The 8,430-nt window shown below is 36.9% G+C and overlaps 1 protein-coding gene across 1 annotated transcript; it reads right to left on the bottom strand.

Annotated features, from left to right (window-relative positions):
- Window positions 1-967: 967 nt before the first annotated feature.
- Window positions 968-4,870, bottom strand: LOC136261356 (protein unc-93 homolog A-like). The gene is made up of 3 exons (XM_066055347.1): window positions 3,744-4,870; window positions 2,794-3,058; window positions 968-1,190 (listed from the first exon to the last, which is right to left on the bottom strand). Exons 1-3 carry the CDS (start codon window positions 4,662-4,664, stop codon window positions 997-999), a joined length of 1,380 nt encoding a protein of 459 aa, XP_065911419.1. The 5' UTR covers window positions 4,665-4,870; the 3' UTR covers window positions 968-996.
- Window positions 4,871-8,430: the final 3,560 nt, after the last annotated feature.

The raw sequence follows: 8,430 nt of genomic DNA, 5'->3' as shown, positions 1-8,430 counted from the left end.
AGGGCTACTACGTTATATTATGCACTGATTTAGTGCAATGCATATTATTTTTAAAATTTCTGAAATCTATAATTATTATGTATGTATACAGACTATTGTACACACCTGCTTTTAAATTTGAGTGTTATGGTAAAAGCATGCCACTGTGTATTATGATAAATTTAGGAAGTAATTATTATATTGCTAATTGAATTTTGCAATTTAGAGCCCCATTAATACATGGAGAAAAAGAGAATTAAATCAACATTATGTCAATGACATGGGCCAATTCAAACCCAACAGACTTTTTATTAAATTGATAATACAAAACTCGAAAGAAACAAAAAAAGCAAACAAGAACTTTCGACCAGAAAAGGATAGGAAATGTCCACAGGCTCACAGTCCCACGTGTGTGCAGTTTTTGACTTTCCATAAACACTACACACTGATGTTAATTATTAGCTAGTTAGTAGCTCTACCACAAGTTTTTATCTTAATAGACAGCGCTGACTTCATTAAACCTTTGGAGTAACATATAATCCAGCTCAGAAATATAAAGTCCACATGTCTTGCTGTTTGTTTTTTGTATGATTGCTGTCAGGTTACATAGTGTAATAGCTTGGGCATGTACTCCTAATACTTTATAAATACCAATAATAATTATAGCTACAGGCTTGTGGCTATAATTTTATTGTTTCTCAGTATTGATCCCTGAAAATATTCGCTATTAACATAGTTCTTTATTCCGTGAAGTCAGTACTGACCCAGAGTACATAGCTACATCAAGTATTCAAATAAGTGATAACTCTTAAAGTTGTAAGCAAAATCATATAATTATTAGTATTGAATATGTATAACTAAAACAGTCATTTTGCATAAGTCTTAAAAGTCATTTTACATTTGATTAACCACAAAAGTGCATGGCATTCAGATAACTGAGGCTCCACTATAAGGCATATTGGTTACTTCTACAGTGCAGGTACATCAGTTATATACAATCAGTTCTGATAAATACATTTATAAAGAACATTTAGTGGTGACAATGAGATGTAATGACGTAAACACAAGAAATAAGATAGACAAAATGATTATGTTCATTTTTACTGACACTACTAAAGCTAGTAAACTATTGAATCCAACACCAAATAAATAAAACATTCTGTATATTATAAATGGATGTCTTGTGTCTTCACCAAAATTACTGGCAAAACCTATAAAAGGAACAAGATTCATATGTACAACACATCTATTACTTTGTACATTTGCACAAACAGCACATCGTCATTGGCTAATATATTTTAATTATAAGATATCTTTAATAACTATAACACAAGTCACACTGATGGTAAACTCTTTAATTGAACAGTTACTATTGCTGCTTAAATTAGTGAGATTCAATTTTTATGTACTATAGACCATGATCAGATTTTATGCAAACAATAATACAAAAGCGGATCAAGTATATAACATTGTCAACCACTACCGTATAGCTGGTTATTTTTGAAGGGTTTGTATTTTAGGATGTTTTGAAGAGGCCCTTCTCTTCGAAAATAAACTAAAAGAACTGTCGTCCTTCGAATTATCTGTTCCCACAGTTAATGTACTTTCATGTGATCAAGCAATGCGTATTCGCTCGTGTATTCTTTACTAATTCAGAACAGTATCATTACTGCATCAACAGCCAGTAAACTATCCTGAATGGCCATTGTTGGGAATTAATCCATGCTGTCTACTGATTGAGTTAATTGCCTCTCTGCCAGTGGCTACTGTAACTACTTCATTATAACCTTATAACTCAGTCTTCTTTCTAGCATGTAAAAGTGGGGATCCTCGATTTCATCAGACGGTAAGGCGAGCACACATAGACTCTACATATTTTGTCATTTGTGACACAAATTTCTATTTGCTTGAAAGTCACCTGTACTTTGAAATGTGTATTCTTCAAAAATCAAAAAACTTTCAAAATTCAGATTGTACAGTTCCTACGAAAATTTCTGGTTCGAAAATAAGCAGCTATAAGGTATTTCCCAGCCTATGAGCCCTAAACAACCAAGAACAACCTTCTGTAACTATTATCAAGGGATCTATAATATTCAAAAATTTCCTGTTCCCAGACCATGTATACGTCACAGCATTATCATGGACATGCCACTTCATGCATGATAATCAAACTAAATAAGGTACTGCACAGCTGGTCTGTTACAATTATGTGCTACACAATACCCTTATAGGCATGTATGTATGTAATTTAAGAACTACATTCACTGTATTTTCTAGAATAATTATGGCCTGGGAATATATTGTAAACCGCTTTTCACCCCAGCCACTAAATGAGACCGTTAACTATACAAGACCGGCATGTTCAGCATTCACGTATTTCTTAGAATCAACCTTCACGTATTTCTTAGAATCAACTTTCATACCTCAGTGCTGTACTCTCGTTGATGTTTTCCTTATATTCAAGACTTAAAAGAAAGTCTATGAAACATTCTTTACTTCATCATTCAAGACACTACATGGAATTGTTAGAAACTATGTCTGCACTAGGCATTCAGCTCTCTCAATATAATACACAGGTTGTACAGTAAAAGATCAGTAATTACTAGAGTTTTATAGGTATAGTACTCCCTCCTTTATCCAAACTCTGGGTGAGTCCAGACAATTAAAAAGTTCGGATAATAGAAGCCCATTCATTTACATACAGAACTCTATTCAAATACTCTAATAGGACAGTCATTTTACACAGTTTGGACAATGGAATATTTGGATAATCAATGGTGGAACTACTATATATTATTTATATACACAACTTACTGCTGTATACAGTTAACCAGACACCATCACAGATACCCCATAGTGAACTGACAAACAGAAGTAATGGTAGAATCGGCTCTCTTTCCCAGATTATTAAGAAGAGCATGATGGCCAAATGGAAGACTAAGACTCCCAGCACCATTGGTAACTTCAATTTCATTCCAAGAAGTTTTCCACTGACAAAACTTGACAAAGTATTGCCTACTCCATATAGCATTACTGTGTACCCTACTACATGAACACCTACACACTCTGACACGTAAGTCTGTAAACAGATATACACACGATCATAAGCAACGGTAGTTACAAACCACTTTATTAAATATCATACCAAATTTGTGGCGAACAAAACAAATTGAAAGCAAACAAAAATGAATAAATAAAACATAATAGTGAAGGTGGATGGACTGAGGAATACACAGACAATTAAGTGCACTATTGTTGTGTTTGTGGACTTTGTACAAATCAAAAAATGGAAAGTTTCAATTTGACAGTTAGGTTTATCAATAACCAGATTGATCAAAAGAGTGAAGGTACAAGATGTCACAATCAACACTGTAACAAAGACAACACAAAACTAGATGTCCAAAAACATTGACATGGAAAAAGTGGCAAGAAAAAGTGTAATGATGATGAGATTACTCAAAGTTAACAAAATTTTGCTTCTTCCTCTTTAACAAACCCATGCCTGGTTCACCATAAGTTTACATTTGATTATCCAACCCCTTCTAGTTAGAGTAACACCTTTGATGAGGGGTTGAATGACAAGACTATAACCATTTAGGACACATTTAAACAACAAACATGAGTTCCTTTAAAATCTGTGACATGGTACGTTGGCTCAAATGATGAGTGCTTTATTAGGTACAAAAACCACTTTAGAGCAGTTACAGAAAAAGTTGAGTGACATCACGAAATAGTATGCATGCATGCAAACACAGTGCACTTACTTTTGTGTAACTTGAAAATATAAAACCTAAAGACATTCCTGACACGAAGAATACAGGAACGGAAGTTAACATTTCCTTTTTAATTACAATCTTCCCTACTGAAACTGTATTTGACTTGATCTGTTGCAGTGCATTAAATACTACTGTTGTGTACTTTAGCTTGTCTCTGTGTTTCTCCAAGTTGTCCAAAATCAAAACTGTAATAAGTAATGCTAAAACTGAAAACAAAACAATTGTTCCTCCTAAAACATTAGCTGTCACTACGTTGGTTTCCAAAGCATCATCATTAGTGACACACTCCTTACTTGACTCAGTATAATTGGATTGTAATTCATTAGATGTGTCATTATTATTGGTGTCATCAGATTTCAGTATTGTCAAAATTCCTGAAGTGGTAGCATTTCCTACGATATAACCTGCCACTGAGAATGCTACTAATATGCCTGTGAAAAAGCTAATGACGCTAGCTTCACTTTGACTGCGCTTTCTAGCATGGCACCTTGCTATTTTATTGACGTAAATCAACGACACTATCCAGGTAGTGGCTAGACCAACTCCATACAACACAGTTCCAGGAATCAATGTATAGTAGCTGATGTACCAGTTACATGCTGCAAACCCTATCACACATATGTCTCCCACTAGTATGGCTTTCTTTTTACTTGTTTCATCATTCATCACTGACACTGAAATAAAACTGAACAAGCAACTGAAAATCAAATTAAGGCTAAATGTTATGTTTCCCAGTGTTTTACCAGCTCGACTAGATACTAATGTTACTGCAGGCACAAAGGCAGAGTTGGTCAACATGTTCATAAATCCAAGTGTGACTAAATTCTTGTACACTGCCCTTGCTTGAAGATAACTGTCCTGATTCAGAGTCACTTCATCGCAAGCTTCATTGTTATCCACACTTCTCATCGCTGAAATTCTCGCTAACTCTGAGGCAGGCCAGTCAACCAACCACACTCTTTCAGCAGGAACAGATCACGATCGTTAAATTCATGATTCAATCGATAGCTGGCCAGAGCTGGCCCACACGGTCGTAGTCCTCCCAAACCACAGCCTAAATCTTAGACAATAGTGGGGGTGTCTATTATTGCTAAAAATTAATAAACAACTTGGAAGTAACCAGAGATGTCCGGAGATTGCGTGCGCCTCTAAAATTGACGGACGCCGTTATCTTAATTAATAACTGATGCTGCATTCAGTGCTCAAATTATACTATGCTTACATCATGTTCACTTATGATAATATCGTATATATCCTTATGAAAAGTTGTCTTGAATCATACAGGTAGAGTTCCAGCTTAACATTTGAATCTAAAATTTGTTATCTAATATCATAGTTCAAGGTGTCTTATGACTACTCTATAAGTAAATATTGGGAGATTCATTATTCACATGCTGCTGGCTTTTTTTTGCTACAGACGCTAATTTAAATTAAGGAGATTTATTATGAACAGTAAAACCTCATCAATATGGCCTACCCATCTTTGGGACCTAACATTTGGCCCCAATAACAAGGCGTGGCCATTTAACAGGGTTGTAAAGTACATCCCAGTCCTCTATTGAACCTGCTTGACATAGTCACTATAATGAGGTGGTCATGCTAAAGCAATGACTGTTGCATAACGTTCACCATAATAGTATGTGTTAGTAATGTGTATGTACTCCAGATATTCTGAAACGTGCATTAGTGAAGTTACTAATAAGAAATCAAGACACACGGTAGTGTGTCGTGCGGCCTAAGAAGCCGGCGCGCCACACCCGTGAGTATATTGACAGGAAGAACGAAAACGTCATTTTCACACCTTTGTATCTCGGTGATCACTTATCTGATTGGAACCAAATTTGCTACACAGTTGCCCGCCAGCCAAGGGAGTCTACATTCCAAATTTGAAGGAAATCGCTCCAGCCATTTCCGAGATACGAGCTGCCAAAGTTTCGTTTTTTTTTCTTCGTTTTTTTTTTCTTCTTCGTCTTTTCGCACACTTGCAAAAATTGCTATAACAAGCAAACGCGTACTCCGATCGCCTTGAAATTTGGCACAAAGAAAGGGAGTCCAACGACGAATCCTAGCATCAAATTGGGTACAAATCCGATGAATGGTTCAGGAGTTATGACCGATTATTCGCGTAAAACAAGATCGATTTGTTGTCACGCCTACAGGGTAAACCGCTTCATGGAATGAGCTGAAAATTGCTATGTAGATGGAGTAACCATCGTAGGAGTGCCTTTTGGTGGTTTGAAACGAATCGAGATAAAGACCATGGAGATATGACACAAAACCCAACCTGTGTCACAATTACGCGATCGATTTTTATGAATAAAAAAGTATTAGTTTTCACGCCTACTAGGCAAACCGCTTAGAGCAATGAGCTGAAAATCGGTGTATAGCTGGAATAATCTTCATAGAAAGTCCTTGCAGTAGTACAGAAGAATCGGATTACAAACCACTGAGTTATGATTCGAAAGCCAACTCCGTGTAGCAAATGCGAGATCGAGATACTCTAATAGAACAGTCACCCTAATAGAGCATTCGGTTAATTTATTTATTCCATTATAGAATTTTATTACATCACAAACAAGTCATGCACTGTGTAGAGAATTCAGCTACAATTAAGTCACTCTCTAGAGAATTCAGTTACACAGAATACAGCTACACACAAGTCACTGTGGAGAGAGTTCAGCTACAAACAAATTACCCTTTAGAGTGATCAGCTACAAACAAAACACTTTACAGGGTGTTCAGCTGCAACAAATCAACCTTTAGAGCGATCAGCAATGAACAAATCAACACAAATCTACCTGTAGAGAGATAAGCTAGAAACAAATCACCCTGTAGAGAGTTCAGCTACAAAAAATCACCCTGTAGAGACATCAGCTAGAAACTAGACACAATGTAAGGAGTTCAACTACAAGCAATCACCCTGTAGAGAGTTCAGCTAAAACAAATCAACCTGCAGAGAGATCAGCTACAACAAATCACCTTATAGAGAGTTCAGCTACAAACAGATTACCTGTAGAGAGATCGGCTACAAACTAATCAACCTGCAGAGAGATCAGCTACACACAAATCAACTTGTAGAGAGATCAGCTACAAACAAATCACCCTGTAGAGAGATCAGCTAGAAACTATACACAATGTAAGGAGTTCAGCTACAAACAAATCACCCTGTAGAGAGTTCAGCTAAAACAAATCAACCTGCAGAGAGATCAGCTACAAACAAATCACCTTATAGACAGTTCAGCTACAAACAAATTACCTTGTAGAGAGATCGGCTACAAACAAATCAACCTGCAGAGAGAACAGCTACACACAATTCAACTTGTAGAGAGATCAACTACAAACAAATCACCCTGTAGAGAGATCAGCTAGAAACTAGACACAATGTAAGGAGTTCAGCTACAAGCAAATCACCGTGTAGAGAGTTCAGCTACAAACAAACCAACCTGTAGAGCGATCAGCTAGAAACAAATCACCCTGAAGAGAGGTCAGCTACAAAATATCACCCTGTAGAGATATCAGCTAGAAACAAATCACCCTGAAGAGAGATCAACTACAAACAAAACATTTTGCAGAGAGTTCAGCTACAAACAAATCAACCTTTAGAGCGATCAGCAACAAACAAATCAACCTGTAGAGAGATCATCTAGAAACAAATCAACCTGCAGAGTGATCAGCTACAAACAAATCAGCTTGTAGAGAGATCAGCTACAAACAAATCACCCTGTAGAGAGATCAGCTAGAAACTAGATACAATGCAAGGAGTTCAGCTACAAGCAAAATCACCCTTTAGTGAGTTCAGCTACAAACATATCAACCTGCAGTGAGATCACCCACAAAAACGCACTTGTACAGAGTTCAGTTACAAACAAATTACCCTGTAGAGAGATCAGGTAGAAGAATTCACCTTGTAGAGAGTTCAGCAACAAAGAAACCACCATGTAGAGAGTTCAGCTGCAAACAAATCACCCAGTAGAAAGATCAGCTAGAAGAAGTTACCTTGTAGAGAGTTCAGTTACAAAGAAACCATCATATAGAGAGTTCAGCTACAAAGAAATTACCCCGTAGAGAGTTCAGCTAGAAGAAGTCACCTTGTAAAGAGTTCAGCTACAAAGAAACCATCATGTACAGAGTTCAGCTACAAAGAAACCACCTGTACAGAATTCAACTACAAACAAATCACCCTGTATAGAGATCAGCTAGAAGAAGTTACCTTGTAGATAGTTCAGCTACAACAATTCACCCTGTAGAAAGATCAGCTAGAAGAAGTCACCTTGTAGAATGTTCAGTTACAAAGAAACCATCATGTAGAGAGTTCAGCTGCAAACAAATCACTCTGTAGAGAGTTCAGCTACGAAGAAACCGCCATGTAGAGAGTTCAGCCTCATACAAACCACCTTGTAGAGAATTCAACTACAACAAATCACCCTGTAGAGAAGAAGTTACCTTGTAGAGAGTTCAGCTACAAAGAAACCATCATGTAGGGAGTTCAGCTACAAAGAAACCACCATGTAGAGAGTTTAGCTGCAAACAAATCACCTGTAGAGAGTTCAGCTACAAACAAATCACCCCGTAGAGAGTTCAGCTGGACGAAGTCACCTTGTAGAGAGTTCAGCTACAAAGAAACCATCATGTAGACAGTTCAACTGCAAACAAATCACCCTGCAGAGAGTTCAGC

The sequence above is a fragment of the Dysidea avara genome, chromosome 7 (assembly GCF_963678975.1).
Source record: "Dysidea avara chromosome 7, odDysAvar1.4, whole genome shotgun sequence".
NCBI lineage: Eukaryota > Metazoa > Porifera > Demospongiae > Dictyoceratida > Dysideidae > Dysidea > Dysidea avara.
The sequence above is the reverse complement of the archived record's forward strand: the minus strand, read 5'-3'. Positions and strand labels throughout refer to the sequence as shown.

Excerpts from the sequence above, each read along its gene's own strand:
- LOC136261356 (XM_066055347.1), bottom strand. The coding sequence starts at position 4,664 with ATGAGAAGTGTGGATAACAATGAAGCTTGCGATGAAGTGACTCTGAAT. Across the intron at positions 3,059-3,743 it reads TATTTTCAAGTTACACAAAA|ACTTACGTGTCAGAGTGTGT; the intron begins GTAAGTGCACTG and ends ATCTGTTTACAG. Across the intron at positions 1,191-2,793 it reads CTGGTTAACTGTATACAGCA|GTTTTGCCAGTAATTTTGGT; the intron begins GTAAGTTGTGTA and ends TTCCTTTTATAG.